The 23,454-nt window shown below is 37.9% G+C and overlaps 1 protein-coding gene across 1 annotated transcript in view; it reads right to left on the bottom strand.

Annotated features, from left to right (window-relative positions):
- ARHGAP19 (Rho GTPase activating protein 19) overlaps window positions 1-23,454 on the bottom strand; it is a 53,698-nt gene that overhangs the window by 9,823 nt on the left and 20,421 nt on the right. The window contains exons 2-8 of the mRNA XM_061210860.1: window positions 21,565-21,645; window positions 19,600-19,809; window positions 17,156-17,382; window positions 15,355-15,441; window positions 5,148-5,213; window positions 3,935-4,126; window positions 376-474 (exon numbers count right to left, since the gene is read on the bottom strand). Coding sequence (XP_061066843.1) covers window positions 376-474; window positions 3,935-4,126; window positions 5,148-5,213; window positions 15,355-15,441; window positions 17,156-17,382; window positions 19,600-19,669 — 741 coding nt within the window. The 5' untranslated portion in view covers window positions 19,670-19,809; window positions 21,565-21,645. The remainder of the gene's footprint in view (window positions 1-375; window positions 475-3,934; window positions 4,127-5,147; window positions 5,214-15,354; window positions 15,442-17,155; window positions 17,383-19,599; window positions 19,810-21,564; window positions 21,646-23,454) is intronic.

Here is a 23,454-nt window from a genome sequence, read left to right as displayed (position 1 = left end):
CCAGTCTCTGTCAACTTTCTCACTTTTCCATAACTTTAGCAAATTGCACAGTGAAGTATGTAGCACAAAGCAGGTCATGAACCAAAAGAGATTCTCTACTCAGGGATGAGGACTCTGTCCTCAGCCCCAGAAGAGACAAAAGGACCTTTATTTTTTTATCCCTTACTTCTCCAATCATAGAGCCCCTTCTCTGATTTGAAACACAGAAAAATGCTTTGAAAAATAAAAGCTTTTCCAAATTCTATTCTTTTCCCCTTACAAGTGAAGCCTTCATAGAATCCCAAAAAACAGAATAAAACTGTTTATGCATAAGAAGAGTCAGACTGTTAAATTTTCTCACAATCAATGCTGAAAATGACAGCACAGTGTACCTACCTTAATAAGGCCACTGAAGGACCGTGAACGGGCCCTCTTCTGCACCCGGAGGGTAGAAGGTTCTCGTCCTGGTGTTTGGGTCTCAGAATGCTTATTAAACTAGAAGAAAACATAAAGAACATTTTGTTAGTAGTCTCCCATCAAGAGATAGCATTCTGTGACAATCAATAACTAAGTGGAAATACCTAGAAAAGCCCAAGAATAAGTGAATCTGTACATACATGGATTAGTAGATTGGCAAGCAAATCACAAAGGCAAAAATTATGCCACCAAGAAGTCAAAATGTATTAAATTAGCCTGAGGGTAAATTAAATTAAATTAAATAATACACACCCAAAAACAATCAAATTGGAATCAGATCAAGCTTCTAGAATTAGATCTAACTACCAGTTTATAGCAAATACAGAGGACTAAGAAACATCCCTGATTGCACAGGGATGCAATCAGCAAAATCCAGACTGTGAGAGACAAAGAATCTGGTTTCTTTCACAAATAAAGTGCAGAGAGAGAGAGGATGGTTTATGTGTGTTTAAATGCAATGTGTTAACTGTATTGGATCCTAGAACAGAAAAAGGATACCAGTGTTAAAACTGGTAAAATCTGAATAAAGTCTGTAATGTTACTAGTAATGTACTAACGTTAATTTATTAGTTTTGACAACATTAACATTAGGAGGAACTAGGTGAAGGATATGTGGGAATTCTGTACTTTCTTTGCAATTTTTCTCCAAACCTATATTATTTCAAATTTAAAAGTTTATTCAAACAAACTTCAGCAATTTTTAGGGAGGAAAAAAATAGGAGGGGAAAGAAGGATGGACCTATATATGAAAAGAAACCTAGTAGCTGTAACAGCTCCCCTCAGAAAACGCATACCCTTTGGTCACGCCTCTTCTAGGAAATAATCTTCAATGAGAATACTTATGAACAAATATGTATAAACTAAAAAATGACCTAATTTATTTATTTTTGGCTGTGTTGGGTCTTCGTTGCTGCACACGGGCTTTCTCTAATTGCGGCGAGCAGGGGCTGCTCTTCGCTGCAGCGCACAGGCTTCTCATTGCAGTGGCTTGTCTTGTTGCGGAGCACAGGCTCTAGGTGCGTGGGCTTCAGTAGTTGTGGTGCACGGGCTTAGTTGCTCCGCGGCATGTGGAATCTTCCCAGACCAGGGATCGAACTCGTGTCCCCTGCATTGGTAGGCGGATTCTTAACCCCTGTGCCACCAGGGAAGTCCCCAAAATGACCTAATTTCCCCTAATATGTCCAGTAGAGGACAAACTATATATATATCAGGTTATATACAATAAAATATTATGCAACCATTAAAAATGTTTACAGCCTTTTAATGACATGGAAAATGCTCTGATATAATGTTATATGAAAAGGGTAGGGTATTTTAAAAACTGAATATGTATTATGATCTCAATTAAACAAAAAAAATATGAAATACATGTTCATGGAAAGAAATACAAGAAGGAAATACTCCAAGATGTTATCAGTGGTTATCTCTGGATGATAACAGGTGATTTTTAATTTCTTCTTGACACTCTTCTAGAGGTTTCAATGTTTCTGTAGTGAGTACTCATTATTTTTATAATCATGGAGAATAAATTATATATAATCATAGAGGATAGTAAAAGTATAGTTTCTTCAAAAATAAATGGCAATATTTTAAATGTATGTGAGGAGTTTGCAAGCATGCATGAGAAAATGCTTAGGCTGTAATGTTTAATGAAAAAGGGAGAAATAAAAGAAAGTATATGGTATGATCATAACTACATCAAAATATTGGCTTGGCCAAAAAGTTCGTTCAGGTTTTTCCATATGGAAAAATGAACTTTTTCTATATTCCAAAATATTGGGTTGGCCAACGAACTTTTTTGTCCAACCCAATATATCCACAGGAAAAAGACTGAAAGAAATACCCAATATGTAAACACTGGTAGGATGAGTGATTTATTTTCTTTTAATCCTTCTCTATAATTTCCTATTTTTCTAAAAAGAGCAAAACTAATGTAGTTTTTTCCTTTGTATTAGCTTTAACCCTCAGTGTTCTTGATGAGGGAAGTCATTTACACCTGTCCTACCTGAATTACTGGCTTAGTTTCTACCAAGAATTAAATCACTACACTGCTTTAAATCTGTAATACTACTTGGCCAACACCCTCTAAAATTCCAGTCATAGCACAGTTTGCTAGATCTCAAAGTAACTTCAAAGAGAGTGACAAAGGGAATTCCCTGGTGGTCCAGTGGGTAAGACTCCGTGCTCCCAATGCAGAAGGCCCAGGTTCAATCCCTGGTCAGGGAACTAGATCCCGCATGCATGCCGCAACTAAGACCCAGTGCAGCCTAAATAAATAAATAAATATTTAAAAAACAAAACAAAGAGAGTGACAGAAAATTTCTCTTAAAGGACTTTGTCAATTGTAAAGAACAGCTCAGTTCAACATTTCTGAGCATTTGTTTCTGTCTGGCCCCATGCTTGAGGTTAGGTATAAAAAAATAAATAAAAACACAGACATCCCTCAGGAAGGTCCCAGTCGAATAAGACGTCAAGAGGCTGGGCTTTCCTGGTGGCGCAGTGGTTGAGAATCTGCCTGCTAATGCAGGGGACACGGGTTCGAGCCCTGGTCTGGGAAGATCCCACATGCCGCAGAGCTACTAGGTCCGTGAGCCACAACTACTGAGCCTGCGCGTCTGGAGCCTGTGCTCCGCAACAAGAGAGGCCGCGATAGTGAGAGGCCCGTGCACCGCGATGAAGAGTGGCCCCCGCTTGCCACTACTAGAGAAAGCCCTTGCACGGAAACGAAGACCCAACACAGCCAAAAAATAAAATAAAATAAATTAAAGGTATCCTTTAAAAAAAAAAAAAAAAGAAGTCAAGAGGCTGACCTTGCCTGTTTAGCTAAAATTCAAGAGGGGCTGAGACAAAATAAATTTCCTGAGAAAGAAACTAACCAAGTCATCAATATTTACTCAAGCTATACTTTGAGTCTCAAGATAGCAAATGAGAGACCTAATTTTGCTCCCATAGCTCCAAAAAAACAAACTCAGCCACTAGAATTCCTATTTCTAGTATCACACTAGGCCCTTGATTTAGTGTTTTCTAACTGCAAACAACTCACTAGTAAGAACTACCACTTTTTCTCTGCTATGGCAGCCACTTTACATAGATTCTTTCTAATCTTTACAACCATGAAACATGGGCATTACAATCACCATTTTACAAACAAGAAAATTGAAAGTCAGCAAGATTAAGTTATCTGCCAAGAAAATATGAAGGGTTTAAATGTCATACATGACCAAATTAGAGAAACTAACCACATTGGATCCTTCTGTTTACTCTAGAAATCCAAGAGCCTCCACCCCTTTCTCTAGTGGGGCAATAGTACAGAGATCACCACTGAGGTTCCACAGACAAGTTCGCTTTCTTGACTAAACCAAAGCTTGGACCAGTAAGAGACAAAAATTAAATGAAATTCTTAATAATATTCCCTAGCAATTCTACAAGCAAAAATCACATTCCTAAAGCCCCATCACTGTCTCCCTGCCTTCGGCACCTGTCTGATAAGGTGTTTCTTCTTTGCCGACTCTGGCATATTGTGAACATGTTGGAACAATTCTCTTAGTGCCTCTCCCGTACGCTGCTGGGTCTCCTCCTGATGAAGGCAGGAATCTCGCCGGTTCCATTTCTGAGATCTTGTCACTTGGAAGGAGCTGGTATGACACGAAGCTATCAGATCAAGATCATCCTATGGAAAATTTAAAAGAAAAGTGAATTAATATATCCTGCCAGCTTTGTTTCCAGATTCCCACCACACTGTAACAAAAAAAGGGGAGATGTGGGAAACATGGTATACTCTTACATGTAGGAACAAGAAAAATCTAAATACCATCATCAGATAAAGAGAAACCTACAATTATAGACTATATCAACAGCCCACTCCCATGACCTGCCCAGAAAACCTAAATTCATTTAGAATATTGTCACCAAAAATTATATTTATATAATAGTCCAGTTTTCAGAGCATCTTTTAATCTCATGTAATTCTCATTGGTATCCTATGAGTTAAAGCAGTGAAAGTATCATTATTCCCATTTCATTGAAGAAGAAATTGAAGTTAACCTATTAAGTTTAAAATCATCTAGATACTAAAGTGACAGACCCATCGTAGAGACCAAGTACACTGGTTCTTGGCTGGTGCTCACATGACAATATGTGATAACTACACAGCAGTGGTAGAGCAACAAAAACAACTCTCTAAGAAAAACCATACTCCAGTTAAACTAGCTGAAATAAAATACTGTTTTCCTGGTCACACCAAATATTTTCTGAATGAGAGGTAGAAACCAACAGGAGCAGAAAAAGAAGCATAAGATGACAGCTTAAGTTTCTAATCAAGACAGACTAAAAAAAATCATCAAAAAGTGCTTGTGATGTTTTTTAAACTTCTCACTTTTAAAACTCAATAATCATGTAATCTTGTTAATAAGCGTCACACATTTGCTTTCTAAGCTCATAAGGTCTCAAGTCTTCCAGACATTTCAGAGTGTTACCTTACCACCAAACTTGAAAGAAGAATGTATTACATAAAACTGTACTTTCATAACTAAAAATATTTAATACATTTGCTATTTACAGACTGTTTTTTTCAACTATAACACATTTTATTTTCTTATGTCTTTACTTTGATTTCATACTTTGTTTTAAAACTCCACTAATCTTAACTAGCTCTCTCCTGGTTTGGGCTAAGAGCAATTTCCTATTCTTACCTTTGATGCTTGTGTTCTGGAACCCAAATAGTGCAATCTGGCACATTCCCGAATATAAGCAGGAGCCTGGGCAGGATATAAAAGAAAAACAAGAACAAATGGTTAGCAGAATCTAAAATTCTTTCAGGTCATAAGGACAGTGGTTCTTAAAATGATCTGACTGGCAGATTACTCTGGAAAAACAAAAGATCCACAAAGTACCCTATTTCATAGTTTCCTTTCTCTTGCCACCAAAAAGATAGCTCAACAATCCAACAGGAAAACTGTGAGAAGACACTACTGTAGTTTTAAAAATCATATATGGCATATGTGTGTGTATATATATAATTTTTTTCAAATGAGCCAGAACAGACATTTGTAGTAATGTTTATATTTGACAAAAACTACCCCCAAATCCTTACAAATTTCAAGTGGTCCCTAAATCACATTTTAGAATCACTGTATAGAAAATACCATTTAGAATTACTATGGAGTAACAACAGACAAGGAGGAATTTAGCTTATTGGTATATTACCCGGAATCCTGTGATAAGTATCCTGATACAGTCCTAGTAGAAGTGTAAATAATGCAACCACTATGAAAGAGAATTTGGCAGCATCTAAAAAAATTACATTTTCATTTACCCTTTAAACCAGAAATTCCACTTCTGAAAATCTATCCTGAAGATATTACTCCAGAAATACAAAACATACTTGGATAAGATTAATCAAAATATTAGACACAACCAAAATGTCTATTAATAGGAGGATGGTTAAATAAACTTTTACACATCCATACAACACAGTACTATGCAGTCATTAAAAATGAGAGAAGGGAGGGAGGGAAGAAACACTTTACGAACTGATATGAGTGATTTCCAGGATCTGCTGTTGAGTGAGAAAAGTTACAGAGCAGTGTATAAAGCACTTGTGTAAGAAAGAAGAGGAAATAAAAATATACACACATATACACAATAATTTGTTTTTACAAAAAGAAACACAAAGAAAACACTAAGAGAATAAACCAGAAAACAATGAAAATGGTTAGGGAAAGGACTGAAATTTCTCTAAATATACCTTTTTGTGTAGTTTTGACTTTTGAACCATATAAATATACCACAGGTTCAAAAAATAAAATTAAATCCAAAAGGAAAAGAGGCAAACCCTAAACCTGTACAACAACAACAAAAAATATATCTGTATATCAAATTGAAAAAAAAAAAGGGACTTCCCTGGTGGTCCAGTGGCTAAGACGCCATGCTCCCAATGCAGGGGGCCAGGTTCAATCCCTGGTCAGCGAACTAGATCCCACATGCCGAAACTAAGAGTTCGCATGCCGCAATTAAAGATCTTGCGTGCTGCAACTAAAGATCCCACATGCCGCAATGAAGTTCCCGCATGTCATAACTAAGATCTGGTACAGCCAAATAAGTAAATAAATTTTTTTTTTTTAAATGATAACATAAGCACAGAGAAAGGAATTATTCCACCTAACTTTTGAAAACTGTATTCTGGCTATACAACCTTAGTGAGATATATTCAAGGGAAAAGGAACTGTAAGGAAATCCTAAACGTCCATCAACAGATTTACAGAAGTTTATTGTTAGTAGTAATAGTTGTATTATTTTGAAATTAATTTATTATATTGTAGGATAAAGCAACTAACATATATAAATGCTATTAAAATCTGGAATTTGTATTGTAAAAATTTACATTTATACAAATATAAAGTAAAAGAAGTCAAGAAAAAGCTCTGTAGTGTTAAATCTGAATTGGAAATACTAATATGAACTAATGATTTCTTTTTAAAAAAATTTTAGTTCTACTTCCTTGCCCTCAAAGAGCCTAGAAGCAATGACACCCAAGAAACAATCAGTACGTATACCCAGTGTCAGTGGAAGAAACTAGGGCTCCTTGAAGAAAATAATTGATTCCAGGCCCAGGGCAGAGCAAGTATAAAGTAAGCTGGGGACATTATGCCCCAATATAGTTATACTGTCCAGCAGGATTATCAGTGGATGCTAAACCATTATATTAGGTAATTGCCCTGCAGGTTACTTACTACTTGCAAAGGGGAAAATGTACCTTTATAATTGAGAGATGTGGCAAGTAGCAAAATTAGCATTACTGAGAGTAAGACAATCTACATTCTGTGCCTCCTAATGTGATGCAATATGATGTATACAAACATCACCTATGAATCTTTGCCAAAAATGCTTAACCTGAATCTAATCAAGCCTCTAAACCTAACTTGTGGTTTATAGGAACTACATAGAAAGGGATAAAGGAACAAGTTAAATAACCTTGAAAAAACAGTAAGACAAATTTAAAATGTGGAATATTCTACAACACAATAGGCCTGAATGCTTCAACAAATCAATGACATGAAGATAAAGGGTAGTGATTATTCCAGATTAAAAGTGGCATAATAATCAAAAGCAATACATAAGCCTTGATCAGTTTATGTTTTGTTTTGTTTTTTTACATCTTTATTGGAGTATAATTGCTTTACAATGGTGTGTTAGTTTCTGCTGTACAACAAAGTAAATCAGCTATATGTATCCATATATCCCCATATCCCCTCCCTCTTGCGTCTCCCTCCCACACTCCCTATCCCACCCCTCTAGGTAGTCACAAAGCACCGAGCTGGTCTCCCTGTGCTATGCGGCTGCTTCCCACTAGCTATCTATTTTACATTTGGTAGTGTATATATGTCAAGTTTATGTTTTTTATATTTTTTAAAATAAATTTATTTATTTATTTATTTATTTATTTATTTTAGCTGCATTGGGTCTTTGTTGCTGCGTGCAGGCTTTCTCTAGTTGCGGCGCGTGGGCTTTCTCTAGTTGCGGCGAGCAGCGGCTACTTTTTGTTGCAGTGCTCGGGCTTCTCAATGCTATGGCTTCTCTTGTTGTGGAGCACGGGCTCTAGGTGCGCGGGCTTCAGTAATTGTGGCACACAGGCTCAGTAGTTGTGGCTCGCAGGCTCTAGAGTGCAGGCTCAGTAGTTGTGGCGCACGGGCTTCAGTAATTGTGGCACTCAGGCTCAGTAGTTGTGGCTCGCAGGCTCTAGAGTGCAGGCTCAGTAGTTGTGGCACGCGGGCTTAGTTGCTCTGCGGTGTGTGGGATCTTACTGGACCAGGGCTCAAACCCGTGTCCCCTGCATTGGCGGGTGGATTCTTAACCACTGCGCCACCAGGGAAGTCCAAGTTTATGTTTTTTTAAAAAGCAGCTATGAAATACATTCTTAGGACAACTGGGGAATTTAAATATGAACTGAATATTAGCTGATATGAAATTCTTGTAAATCTTCTTAGATGTGATAACAATACTGTGACTATTAGGAGAATATTCATATTCTTAGGAGATGCATGCTTAAGTATTAAAGGACAAAATATCATGATGTCAGTGGTTCAGGCAAAAAAAAAAAAAAGAAAGCATGAATATATAGAGGACTTCCCTGGTGGTGCAGTGGTTAAGAATCCGCCTGCTGACGCAGGGGCACGTGTTTGAGCCCTGGCCCGGGAGGATCTCACATGCCACGGAGCAACTAAGCCTGTGCGCCACAACTACTAAGCCTACACTCTAGAGCCCGTGAGCCGCAACTACTGAGCCCGCGTGCCTAGAGCCCATGTTCCGCAACAAGAGAAGCCACCGCAACGAGGAGCCCGTGCACCGCAATGAAGAGCAGCCCCCGCTCGCTGCAACTAGAGAAAGCCTGCGCGTAGCAACGAAGACCCAACACAGCCAAAAATCAATCAATCAATAAATTAATTAATTAATTTAAAAAAATATATATAGAGAGAGAGAGAGAGAGATAAAGCAAATATGGCAAATGGTGACATTTGTTGAATCTGAGAGTTGTTTCACTCTTTCAACTTTTCTCTATATTTGAAAAACTTCACAATGAAGTTTTCAAAAAAGAGTCTCATGACAAAGACATTATGCTATCTATAGTTTAATTTTTACCTTGGTAAATTATAAAGCAGAGCCAAAGGAAATTTCCTCCAAATAAGAATATGACAGCCCACATCACCTATTCTATAACTTCATTTAAAAACAAAACGAAACAAAAACCTCTGCCCCAAAAAGATACTATGAACTGAAGGGATACTCAGAAAGGCAGCCAGAAGCAGGCAGGTTTAAATGAAAATCTGAGGGTCCGAGGTATTTTACAGTTCATAGGACTTCCCAGATAAAATGGGAATTGGCCTCAACTGTATATACATCATAATTCCCTAGGAAAAGATGTGGTGACTCCTATTGAAAAGAGAGAAAACCAGACTAGGTCAGATGGACTGATAATAGTAGAGGATAGAACTATAAATAGTTAGGAATAATTTTAGAGAAAAAAAATACAGAGAACACAGAATGAAGCAACATAGAATCTGAGGATTAGGAGGTAAACCGTCCACCCAAGGAAGCCTGAGAACAAGAAAAAGACAACAAAGGGACTTCCCTGGTGGTCCAGTGGGTAAGACTCTGTGCTCCCAGTGCAGGGGGCCCAGGTTTGATCCCTGGTCAGGGAACTAGATCCTGCATGCATGCCGCAACTAAGAGTCCGCATGCTACAACTAAGAAGCCCACACACTGCAACTAAGAAGCCCGCATGCCGCAACTAAAAGATCCCACACGCGGCAACGAAGATCCTGAGTGCTGCAACTAAGACCCGGCGCAGCCGAAATAAATAAATGAATAAATTTTTTTTAATTTATTAAAATAAAAAGGAAGACAACAAAGCACAAGAAGAACAAATATGGGGTAAAGTAGGACCGCAGAATAAGTATAGAGCACACAGAACAATCAACCATTTTTCATCCAGGAACAGCTCAGGGAAGAACCTACTCAGCCAAAGTGGTGAAGCAGATGCCCACAAGGACAATGGTTCTGACTCAAATCCAAACAGAAAAGGCCTGAGACTAAAATAAATCTCAAAAAAAAAAAAAAAAAAGACATTCTTTGTCTCCTTTAGAGATAAACAGAGGCTCAAAGAGTGCTCACACTAGCCTGGAAACAAAGGTAAATAGCAAATAAGAATCAAAACCCCAAGGATGAGGAGCTAAAAGAGGGATCTATGGAAGAGAAAGGAAGAGTAAAAATAGAGAATGTCTGCAAGAATCTAATAATTAGAACGTGTACCAAGCCAAATTACATCTAGGAGACTATACTCATGTTTTATCTCTAAGGTTTGTACAATCTGTATTCTCAAGGTCCTCCACAGTGATATGTTATCTGACATAGTAAAAGGGACTTTGCTGGTGTGATTAAGTTAAAGACCTTGCAATGGGGAGAGTATCCTAGGCTATCCAGGCAGGTCCACTATAATCACATGGGTCCTTAGAAGCAGAGAACCTTTCCCAGCTGTGGTTAGAAGGAAACATCACTATGGAAGAAGGATCAGAGAGATACAACATTGCTAGCCTTGAAGATGGAGGAAGGGGACTATGAACCAAGGAATGTGGGCAACCTCTAGAAGCTGGAAAAGGCAAGTAAACAGATTTTCCCCTAGAACATCCAGAAAGGACTGCATCCCTGCCAACACCTTAATTTTAGCCCAGTGAGACTCATGTCAGACTTCTGACCTACAGAACTGTAAGATAACAAATTTGTGTTGTTTTAAGTCACTTTAAAAAAATCCTTCACAGTGAGGTACAACTTCATTGTATATTTGAATTGTACTGGACAACGGGCAAGAGAGAATGGGCTCTACAGGTAAACAGATCAGAAGGTGGAAAAGCTAGAAACCATGAGATGCAATGAGATCTCTCAGAACCCACCTCTCTTTCCACTTGTGAGTGGTGGGCTATGAAAAGTTAATCCCATATCAGTGGTAACAAGAGAACTCAACAGAAGGAGAGTTCTATTAGGAACTACACCTAGAAATTCCCCATCTTGATTCACAACTACTGTCAGTTAACTGCACTCTCCGTACACACAACTCCTCTCAACTTATTCCTATAAATCCATGCTTTGGAACTAGTTCTTCCCCTAAATGAGAAGTATATAAAGAACTGGTTTGAAAGATCTTTGTTCATCATTAAAAACCATTCTTTCTCCTGTTGTCCTATGTCTACTGCTCTAATTCACTTACCTAGATCTTGACTTCTAATTGACCATAATCTTTGACTTCGGCACCTAAGCCCCGGATACAGCCCTGACCCTTTGTTTTACAGCCTATTCAATCAAAGATTCTGATCTGTCATTTCTAAACTCTGGACTTTGGATCACTTGCCATCCTGTAGTGGATAAATCCTAGGGTGGCCTCCATGTTCACATTCTGCATAATTCCCTCTTCCTGAGTGTGAATGGACTTGTGACTTGTTTCTAACCAACAGAATATTGGTGACTGAATGCTGCTCCTGTGATGATCAGGTTATATAATATGGCTAAAGTGATGGGATGGCACAACTGTGATTAAATTATGATATATACATTTATAATACATTATGTATATAAAATATGTATTATATATAAGATATATATAAAATATATCTTCATCTGAATCTTGTTAGCACATACTAGAGAGACTCTCCTGTTGGCCTTGCAGAATCAAGCTACTATAAAGCAAGAAGAGAGACAAATTGAAGGAAAAACCATGTTAAACAAAAAGGAACCAAAACTAGCCAGAGCAACTAGACAAGAAAAAGAAATAAAAGACAGCCAAATTGGAAAGGAGTAACATTATCTCTGTTCATAGATGATATGATCTTTTATGTAGAAAACTCTAAAGATTTCAAAGAAAAATTGTTAGAACTGATAAACAAATTCAGCAAAGTAGCAAGATACAAAGTCAACACACAAAAATCAGTTGTATTTCTATACACTAACAATGAACAATCCAAAAAGGAAACTAAGAAAACAATTCCATTTACAATAGCATCAAAAAGAATAAAATACTTAGGAATTAATTTAACCAAGGAGATGAAAGATTTGTAAAATGAAAACTACAAAACGTTGCCGAAAAAAATTAAAGTCAACATAAATAAATGGAAAGACATCCCCTGTTCATGGATTGGAAGACTTAATACTGTTAAAATGTCAATACTACCCAAAATAATCTACTGCAATCCCTATCAAAATCCCAACGACAGTTTTTGTAGAAATAGAAAAATCGGGACTGCCCTGGTGGCGCAGTAGTTAAGAATCTGCCTGCCAATGCAGGGGACACGGGTTCGAGCCCTGGTCCCAGAAGATCCCACATGCCACGGAGCAACTAAGCCCATGCACCACAACTACTGAGCCTGCGCTCTAGAGCCCGCAAGCCACAACTACGGAGCCCACATGTCACAACTACTGAAGCCCGAGCACCTAGAGCCTGTGCTCTGCAACAAGAGAAGCCACCGCAATGAGAAGCCCATGCACCGCAACGAAGAGTAGCCCCCGCTCGCCACAACCAGAGAAAGCCCAAGCACAGCAACAAAGACCCAACACAGCCAAAAATAAATAAATACATAAATAAATTTATATTTAAAAAAAAGGAAATAGAAAAATCCAGCCTAAAATTCATATGGAATCTCAAGGGACCCCAAATAGCTAAAACAATCTTGAAAAAGAACAATGCTAGAGGACTCACATTTCCTTATTTCAAAACTTACTACAAAGCTACAGTAACCAAAACAGTATGGTACTGGCATAAAGACAAACATATAGACCAACTGAATAGAATAGAGTCCAGAGATAGACCCTCAAATATATGGATTTTCAACAAGAGTGACAAGACTATTCAATGGGGAAAGGACAGTTTCTTCAACAAATGATGCTGGGAAAACTGGATATCCACATGCAAAAGGATGAAGTTGGACCACTACCTAATACCATATACAAAAATTACCCAGAATAGATAAATGTAAGATGTAAAACAATAAAACTCTTAAAAGAAAGTAAAGGGCAAAGGCTTCACAGCATTGGATTTGGCAATGATTTCTTGCATATGACACCAAAGGCACAGGCAGCAAAAGAAAAAAATAGACAAATGGGACTTCATAAAAATTTTTAAATTTTGTGCAGCAAGACACTATCAACAGAGTAAAAGGCAATCCACAGAATGGGAGGAAATATTTGCACATCATAAATCTGATAAGGGATTAATATCTAGAATATATAAAGAACACCTGCAACTCAATAACAAAAAAGCAAACAACCCAGTTCAAAAATGGGTGGGAATTCCCTGCCGGTCCAGTGGTTAGGACTTGGTGCTTTCACTGCTGTGGCCTGGGTTCAATCCCACAAGCCGCATGGTGCAGCCAAAAAAAAAAAAAAAAACACGGGCAAAGGACTTGAATAGACATTTCTCCAAAGAAGATATGCAAATAAGCAATAAGCACATGAAAAGATGTTCAACATCACATCACTAATCATTAGGAAAATGCAAATTGAAACTACAATGAGTTACCACCTCACAACCATTAACACAGCTATAATCAAAAAAAATCCCCAAAACAGAATAACAAGTGTTGGTGAGGATGCAAAGTAATGGGAACCCTTGTGCCTTGTTGGTGAGAAGGTAAAATGGTGCAGCAACTATGGAAAACAGTATGGCAGTTCTGTTAGAATTACCATATGATCCAGCAATTCCACTTCTGGGTATAGAGTCATACCTCAGGATCCAAGGTTACTGGTTCCAGGATTTCCCCATGGATACCAAAATCCACAGATACTCAACTCCCTTATATAAAATGGCACAGTATTTGCATATAACCTATACACATCTTCCTGTGTACTTTAAATCATCTATAGATTACTTATAATACCTAATACAATGTAAATGCTATGTAAATAGTTGTAAATACAATGTAAGTCATATAAAAATAGTTGCTGGTGTGCAGCAAATTCAAGTTTTGCTTTTTGGAACTTTCTAGAATTTTTTTTTCCAAATATTTTTAATCTGCCGTTGGTTGAATCTGTGGATGGGGAACCCACAGATACAGGGAGCCAACTATATACCCAAAAGAATTAAAAACAGAGTCTAGAAGACATATTGTATGTCCATGTTCAGAGAAGCATTATTCACAAGAACTAAATGTGGAGGCAACCCAAGTGTTCTCAACAGATGAATGGATAAGCAAAATGTGGTATATACAGTGAATGAAATGTCAGCCTTAAAAAGGAAGGAAATTCTGACAAATGCTACAACATAGATGAACCTTGAAGACATTATGCTAAAGGAAATAAGCCAATCACTAAAATTGATTGATTCCACTTTTATGACGTACTTAAAGTGGTCAAAATCATAGAGACAGAAAGTAGAATGGTGGTTGCCAGGGCCAAGGGGGAGGGATGAATGGGGAGTTATGTTTAATGGGTATAGCGTTTCAAGCGTTTTGCAAGATGAAAAGAGTTCTGGCGATGGATGGTGGTGATGGTTTACATAATAATATGAATGTAATTAATGCCACTGGCCTGTACACATATAGTAAATGTTGTCATATGTATTTTACCACAATTTTTTTTTTTTTAATTGAAGAAAGACAGAAAAAGGAACCAGAACTGAGTGGTCTTAAAAATTCTCGGCCTTTCCAGATGGCAAAAGACGCTAAAATTAAGAAATTCACCATCAGGAAAGTACACTCTAAAGAAAAGGCCAAGGATGTGACTATGCAACTTTTTGCTAAAAATCTTAGAAACATCAAAAGGTCAGAATATTCAGTTACACAAAGGGCCCTTTCAAAGAGTAAAAGGTATGCCTACCAGATCCTCTCAATCCAACCAGAGGGCCTCTAGGAAGCTTAAAGGTATTGTCCCTCAGCCTTCTCAGCAAGAGTCCAAGGAAGAGACGGGTTTACCTTTAAATTTATCTTCTAACTGAGTGAATCCCACTAAAATCCACAGAGACCCACTAAGTTATTGAGAAAATCATGTTGACAGACACACTGCTAGTTTGTACTAAAAAGGACAATAAATACAAGATGAAAGGAGGCTGTCAAAATTCTACTGGCAGGAAGCAGACAGGATAAAAGTACTCTGCTTCCAACATCTGCTGTCTTTCATGAAAAAGGAAGGATGACTCGGGCGTGGAGCCAATTGCCCAGGGGGCGGAGCCCTACTCAGCTTCTAGGTACCTCCATATTCTTCCCCACCTTAGTTGTTCCCTCTGAGTTTTACCACTGTCCGATCTGGTTTCCAGTTCCAGTCAGGGCCTTTCGTATCTAGTCATCTTTATAGCCCTCTCAGGATCCCACCTTGTTCCATCCTCCTTGTCCTGTCACTACCCAAATCCCATTCGTTACCTACCTTAAAAAGTTTCTGAGAGTGTTTAATCATAAAAGTCATCCCATTGTTTAACTTTGTGATATTCTCTTGAAGGTCATTTGCAGTGACCTATTCAGAGCAAAAGAAACCAAAAAAGGGAGATGAAAAGCTGGGAGGTAGAAGGCAGATACTCCCATTTACTTATCAGTAAGCTAATTCTTTCAAACATATGATAGTTTCTATCCCCAAGAAAGCTGACTCTAATACAACATTTAGTTCTGGAAAGGTTTTTTGGTTCAGCAGGTTTCCATTGGAGATGATATAATCTAGGAAGAACCATGTGTCCCTGAAGTGACCAGGAAATCCTTGAGAACCAATCTTCATTTCCTAATTCTGCCTGAGAATCAGACATACATGCAGAGTTGCTAAAGAAGACCTACCCTGGGAAAAGGGGAAAGAAGAATAGAATCTGTACCAATCACCAAGGATATTGCTCTCCAGAGAAACTACAGTTTCTCCAAAGACGAAAGAGAACTGTCACTACTAATTGATACCAGAGGTGACATCCGTTTCTTAAAAACACAGTCAGATGGTCACTGATTACCTTCTCCTGTTTCCCCTGCCTTTTTTTTTAAGCACTTCAGCATATCTACTATCCCAAAGCCTGCATCCTCAACCTGTATCTTTGTTACTTAATGTTTGCCTATACTAAGACCTCTCTCACAGGCTTCTCTTTACAGTCAATGCTTCTCTTTACAGTCATAGATCACTCGCTCCTTTTCAGTCTCAGTGAGCTGGTTCTAAAATTCTTTCACTATGAGGCTTTATCTCCTTAACATGGACAATTGTCGGTGTGTCTTGTTCTTCTCACACACATCCTCCTCATCAATCTTTCTCTGGGCAGAAGCTCTTCCTGGCCCAGAGCTTTATATTATTTTTTCACTAGTTGCTTGTTAGGCAAAACGTCTCACACAACCTCTCTCCTTTATCTTCCTTTTCTCATTTCCTATAATCCCCCAAATCTTTTATAAGTCACTATATCCCATCTATTTCTATTATCTTCCCAACAATCTTGGTCAGGTAAGTGGGAAAGTGCTATTATGCCCAGCTTACAGAGGAGGAGCCTACACATAGGAAGAGGAAAGGACACAGTTAACAGCAGGTTTGCAGCTTCCAACCCAGTTATCCTGACTCCTAATTCCATCATACAGTAAAACCTATTTTATGAATGGACAGGAATACGAAGCTACGTGCTTCCAGGCCAAGAATTAGTTCAAAATCCTTTAGATAATGTACTTCTCATGTAAGTCACTAAGAAGGCCATGGTCTCAGTAATAAGAAGCATATTCAGCTTTATTTAAGGAGAGTATATCTATAGGATATAGAAAAGTTACAACAAGGCAGGATTGCTCTCTGTGTCATCTTATCTAAAAGCTCAGTGACACTATCCTGTAAGATCATACAGCTCTATTCTAAATTTATACCATTCAATCTTCAGAAATCAATTTGATTTCCCAAGAAGGCTTTCATGTTAAGAAGGAATTTACATTGACCAGCCAAAATCAGTATTCTAGTTTATTTAGTAGCTATATATTTTCCACTAAGAATTTCCACTAATAAATTGCTATTCAGATTTGTCAAGAGATTGACTTATAAGCAAGATTCACAGGAATTGGCCCCCTCAGGTTTAATAACTCTTAAATGAACTAATAAAGGAAGTTCCTAACCTTGTAAAGCTGAAGACTAGACCTTGGACCCTTGATAACCTCACCAAGGTACAGCCATAGGACGAGGGCCAGCCCAAGAAAACCAAGCAGTCTTTCCTTTTCCCCTCAACACTTACATTTTTTGGCCACAAGACATGGGGCGCAAACATAAGGGCAAGGTTATAGGCAGACATCTTATTCTTGTCTTGTTTCTTTGCTGTCTGGTACAGGAGATCAAGCAATAACTTCAGCAAGTTACGATTGGGTGGAGGGAGAATGAGGAAGAGCAACTGAAGAGCCTCAATTTGCCGCTCTTTATCTGGTACATCGGTCTTGTTTCCTTTATCATCAAACTGCATCAAATCTTGAGGACAAAAGAGATGATTGCAAAGGAGGGAGAAAATACAAGCAAGAAAAAAAAATCAATGCTCCTACTATTTATTATAATCAAAGAAAGAAAAAAAAAGAATCAAGCATAAATAGAGATTATAGCAAAATATAATAACAAAATAATGTCAATACAACTCAATAATAAAAAGAAAAAAAACCAATCAAAAATGGGCAAAAGACTTAAATAAACATTCCTCCAAAGAAGATATACAAGTGGCCAGTAAGCATTTGTATACTCAGTGTCATTAGCTATCAGAGAAATGTAAATCAAAACCAAAATGAGATACTACTTCATAACCGGAGGTGTGGCTATAGTCAAAAAGACTGACAATAACAAGTGTTGCCAAGAATGCTGAGAAAATTAAACTCTCCTACACTGCTGGTGGGAATGTAAAATGGTGTGACCACTTTGGAAAACTGTTTGGCAGTTCCTCAAAAAGTTAAACATAGAGTTACCATATGATTTAGCAATCCCATTCCTAGGTATATACTCAAGAGAAATGAAAACATGTCCACACATATCTTTAATAATGCCACCCCCTTCACATTTCCTCACCAAGATATTTTACTGCTAAAAAAATATGAGAGTGAATTATGCCCTGATAACAGGATGATCCAGGAAGCTCCTTATGGAGTCAGAATCATTGTTTCTCCCCTAACAGGCTACACAGGTTATCAATAAAAACAGTCCCCTAGATAATCAGAATTTCAAAAGACACTGAAAACCATTTGGGTATAATTCATATAGACCTGAAAACGATAACAACGTGTTGTTGAAACTGTTTAACTTCAAAAATAATTCCAGGTTTAGGAAAGGCAGATAATATTTCTAGAAACTGTTCCCTGTTAATATGAAATTGAAAACAAAAATCCCTCCCAGTTACCAGCAAGGGGTATCAAATGCTACACCTGTGCCACACCTCAGTATGATATCAAAGAACAGTGAATCATGGGGTGGTGGAGGGGCGGTTTCAGATATTGCACTAAATAAACTCAACAGGAAAGCAAACAGAACAAGCATTCTTCATGTTAACCCTTATAAAAAGAACTTATCAATATTTCCCATATCTTTTTCAAATATCCAACAACTTTATTTCTCCCCCAAAATAACTGTAAAGTTATGTAACACTCTAGTAATATTTTCTCATTTGTATCATCTAAACTGTTCCTGAAAGTGCTAAAAAAAATCTAATCTTATTAGATTTTAGAAATTCAAAACTAGAGTTTTTTTTTTAAGTAGTAAAAATTATTCAAAAGAAAAAAATCTCCTATTTATTTTCCTTAAAATTAGAAGCAAGAGTAAAAGACTCAAGGGTAGAACTAAGTAAATATAGTATGGATGTTGATGCTGTGTGCACTTAGAGCCTATCGCAGCATAACAGCTGTGCAATTTAAGAATGAATTCCCTACCACACAAGCATAAAGGAGAAAGAGGAAACTATTTATGAGCTGAAAATGGAACATTCTCTAAAACACAGTAAATGAAAAAAGCAAACCACAGAACCATGTGTATAACACCCTACCATTACATAAAAAGAGAGAAAAAGAATACATGTTGGTGTTTGTGTCTAAAATATCTCTGTAAGGATACATTAGAAATCAATAGCATTGGTTCCCTCTGGGAAGAAAAACTGAGTGCTGGGAACAGGGGTGGGAAAGAGGCTTTTCACTGTATACTCTTTGAACCTTTTGGATTTTAATTCATGTGAATGTATTACCTATTTAGAAAACAAGTAAAATTATTTTTAAGATGCAAATTTCCAAGAGTAGAGATGATTTCAACTGAGGCATATTAATACTTAGCAAAAGCCTCAAACTAAGGCAAATATACCAAAACTGTGACTACTGATTTGGGTAATTGACTTGGGTGTGTCAATCAATCCAGTGAAAAGCATACATTAATTAAGCAACTAAAATGTTCACAGCACAATGCTAGGATCCATCAGGATACAAAAATAGGTAAAACCCAGACTTTATCTTCAAAGAAGTTTATTCAACAAAAAAAAATTTTGACCAAATCAACCATAACTAGCCAATGCTTAGGAGTATTCAGAGAGCCCAGAAATATCATGAAGTTTTAAACAATATTAACAGAAGCATTGCTGTGGGTTACAAACAACAGAATATTCCAGATGACTTTACTAAATTGAAAGAAATGTATTCACATCTCCTTCTCACCTCCTATACTCACCAGCAATTTTGAGGTGTGCATGGAAATGTTTATGTGTCAGCAGGGGCTCAGGTAATTCTCCTAGAAACATCTTCTGCAAGGTAGCAACATCATTTGAGTGAAACTCCCCTGATTCCAAGTCGATATCAGTTCCATTATTGAGAGCATCCCTTAAAATCTGCTGTCGGACACTATTCCCTGGTACTCTAAACAAACCCTCTACTCTCAAGTCTGTTCAGCATGGAAGAGAAACAGAGGACATGAAAAAGGAAACAAAAAGAGGAATTATGATCAAAATAAGTCATCTAAAAGACTACTTTATACTTGAAAGACCCTTTACAAAGAACTTGAAGGAGGTTTTTGTCTTTCTTCCCAGATTAGTTTAGAACCTACTGGCCCCTGAGGAAACATATCTGAACATCCCTGAGCACCCAGAGATCTCCCAGACTGAGAGATGGTCCACCCAGGAGTCACTGAACCTCCTGAGGCACACCAGGAAACTGAATTTAACCTTTTTTAAAAAATTTTTCTGTTGAAATATAGTTGATTTACAGTGTTGTGTTAGTTTTAGGTGTACAGCAAAGTAAGATATATATATATATTCTTTTTTAGATTCTTTCCGTTATAGGTTATTACAAGATATTGAGTATAGTTCCCGGTGCTATATAGTAGGTCCTTGTTGGTTATCTATTTTATATATAGTACTGTGTATATTGTTAATCCCAAACTCCTAATTTATCCCTCCCCACTCCCTGAATAGTCAGAATGGGCTTGAAAAATAAGTTGGAAGAAAGCCAAATCTCCCTGAAGGCCCCGTCCCGTGGGTCATCCCAGACTTTGTTGGAGGGGCCAAGTTCATCTGTGGAGGTTCATTGCTCCTGTAAACAGTTTCCCAGCCTAAAATGAATCTAGAGTCTCTGCGCTGCCCCAGGAATTAAAACTCTAACCTATCAGATCACCTTTCAGTCTAAGAGATTCCCAGAAGCTCAGGGTCATCCCAACTAAACGATTCTTCCCTCCCACCTATATTCTAAGCTAATCTAAGGGGATAAAAAAGATGAGACATATTGTTTTAGTTTGACCTGGAAGAAGCATGAGAGTTCATGTTTTCAACTTAGGTCCATATTTCTTTGTATAACCCCCTAATTCAGGGGTCCAAGTTCAAATGCCTACAAGGCCAGGCTGGTAACAGTAAATGAATGAACAGGAACCCTAACAAACTGAGGAGCACCTACCTGTGCTCCAGCTGACTGTGTCCAAGTGGCAACAGGGCCCAAGGATGCTAGATCTTCCTATTATCCAAAGAAGTTGAAAACCTGGACTGTTTCCATTTTCAAAGACTGATAACTAATTTTATTTTTAATTTAATCTTTGCCAAACAAACAAAATATGAATATAGATGACTTAAACTCTTAGGCTGTCAGTTTGCAACCTCTGCTCTAGCTCCTAGCACAATGTCCCATATAGAATAAGACATAAATAAGTGTTAGTGTCAAATTTATCAAGATATCACATAAAGCCACACATTTCATATACACTCAGCTCTGCCAAACACTTAGAGCAATGACATAACCAGTATGACTACTAAAAAAGTGCAAAAGGAATTAAGTGAAGAGTGTATTTTAATCAGAGAATTCTAGAGATGAAAAGTATCTTTGGCGATAAATTATGCTCCCTGGAGTAAATGTTATAAAGGAGCGACGTACTTTTCCAGAAGAAATGTCTCTCTCAGTCAAGGGGAAATTGTGATTTCATAGACACTATCTAATGTATATATATCTTTGAGAGTATAAAACAAATCAATACATGAGATGAAATTTAAAAGGAAATACATTTAGAAACATACCACCTAAAATTATCATTGATTAGTGTCTTTGTTGATGGTTAATTGTCACCTAACAATTGCTAACTCACGGATGTTAGCTCTCAGTAGAAAACTGACAATTCTTCATTAACAAAGAATGACAAAATTTCAAGTAGTCTTACTTTTGTGTAGATATTCAATCAGTTGGTATATCTGGGCAATGCCTTCCTCTGTCAGTGGGGATCCAAATATTACTCCTTTTTCTGAAAAAAAACATACAATAGAACAAGGCTATATTTTCCACAAATAGTACAAAATCAGCATACTTAAAATCAGCATACCCCTCAAGTATCTTATGTTACAGTTTAGCAAGTATTTTCACAGGTTCAGTAAACAAAAACCTTAAAGTTGGAAGTGTACCAGAAAATGTAATCATAAAACTCTCAATCAGCTCTCTGTGAGTTTAATCTTGGATGGTAGGTTCCTTGAAGGCAAAGACCATCTTCTTATTTAAGTAACAATACCTAGAATATTGATATTTAATTTAAAAACAAACAAAAAATAGAACTTAGACCCATGATTGTCAGAGCATGGCAGATTATCCACCAGAGTTGGTATAGGGTCTGATCTGTTATAATGTTTAAACTTTTTTTGCTGCCCTCAGGATTTCCTAATATTCAAAAAATCAGGGGCTTCCTTGGTGGCTCAGTGGTTAAGAATCTGCCTGCCGATGCAGGGGACACGGGTTCCAGCCCTGGCCCAGGAAGATCCCACATGCCGTGGAGCAACTAAGCCCGTGTGCCACAACTACTAAGCCTGAGCTCTAGAGCCTGCAAGCCACAACTACTGAGCCCATGTGCCACAACTACTGAAGCCTGCGCGCCTAGAGCCTGTGCTCCACAACAAGAGAAGCCACCACAATGAGAAGCCTGCGCACCGCAACGAAGAGTAGCCCCCGCTCACCGCAACTAGAGAAAGCCCGCACACAGCAACGAAGACCCAGCACAGCCAAAAATAAAAAATAAATTTATTTTAAAAAATAAATTAATTAAAAAAAATAAAAAAACAAAATAGTACCTCTTTAACATCTTATCAAAAGCAATGTTAATAGTCATAATTTATTATATATATCACTAATAACTTATTTCTGAGAAGGCTTTTATTGGGTGATTCATAGGTATTTGCCTTATCAAAGCATTCCATGGGGGCTTCCCTGGTGGCGCAGTGGTTGAGAATCTGCCTGCTAATGCAGGGGACACGGGTTCGAGCCCTGGTCTGGGAAGATCCCACATGCCACAGAGCAACTAGCCCCGTGAGCCACAACTACTGAGCCTGCACGTCTGGAGCCTGTGCTCCGCAACAAGAGAGGCCGCAATAGTGAGAGGCCCGCGCACCGCGATGAAGAGTGGCCCCCGCTTGCCACAACTAGAGAAAGCCCTCGCACAGAAACGAAGACCCAACACAGCCAAAAATAAACTAAAAAAAAAGGCCTACAAAAAAAAAAAAAAAAGCATTCCATGGAATGAAAACATTTGAGAACTATTGCAATAAAAAAATGTTCAAACTTTCTTTACTGTACTCACCAGCTGTGAAACTTTGTATCTTTAATATTATTTTAGTATAGTATTAATAGGGCATGAAAATCAAGGTGCCCCTGATAACTACCTAAACTAATCATGTTATCTCTTGGGGACTGATATATATGCTTTAATTAATCTAGATCGTTTTTATAATTTTTATTAATATTACTTAAGGTTTTACTACTCATGTAAATGAAAAAATGACAAAAAGTGCTTTATAATAATAGAAACTCCTCCATGAACATGCAGATGTTCAGAGTGAAGCCCAGGGAGCAGCTGAGACCTGCCCCCTTCACAGATACATCTCCTACCCTTTCGCTTGAGAGACATTAGAGACCGGAAGAATCCTGATGCCGGGCCGGCCCCACCAGGCAACTTAAGGTCCACTTCTCCCATCAGCTGAGCCAACTCAGTTCCAGGCAAGTCGATGAGCCTTGTGATATTGCTGACCACCAACTCGGTGAACACCTCAGGTTTCTCATGTCGGAGTTT

The sequence above is a fragment of the Eubalaena glacialis genome, chromosome 1 (assembly GCF_028564815.1).
Source record: "Eubalaena glacialis isolate mEubGla1 chromosome 1, mEubGla1.1.hap2.+ XY, whole genome shotgun sequence".
NCBI lineage: Eukaryota > Metazoa > Chordata > Mammalia > Artiodactyla > Balaenidae > Eubalaena > Eubalaena glacialis.
Note: the sequence above shows the minus strand (reverse complement) of the source record. Positions and strands in the feature narration are given on the sequence as shown.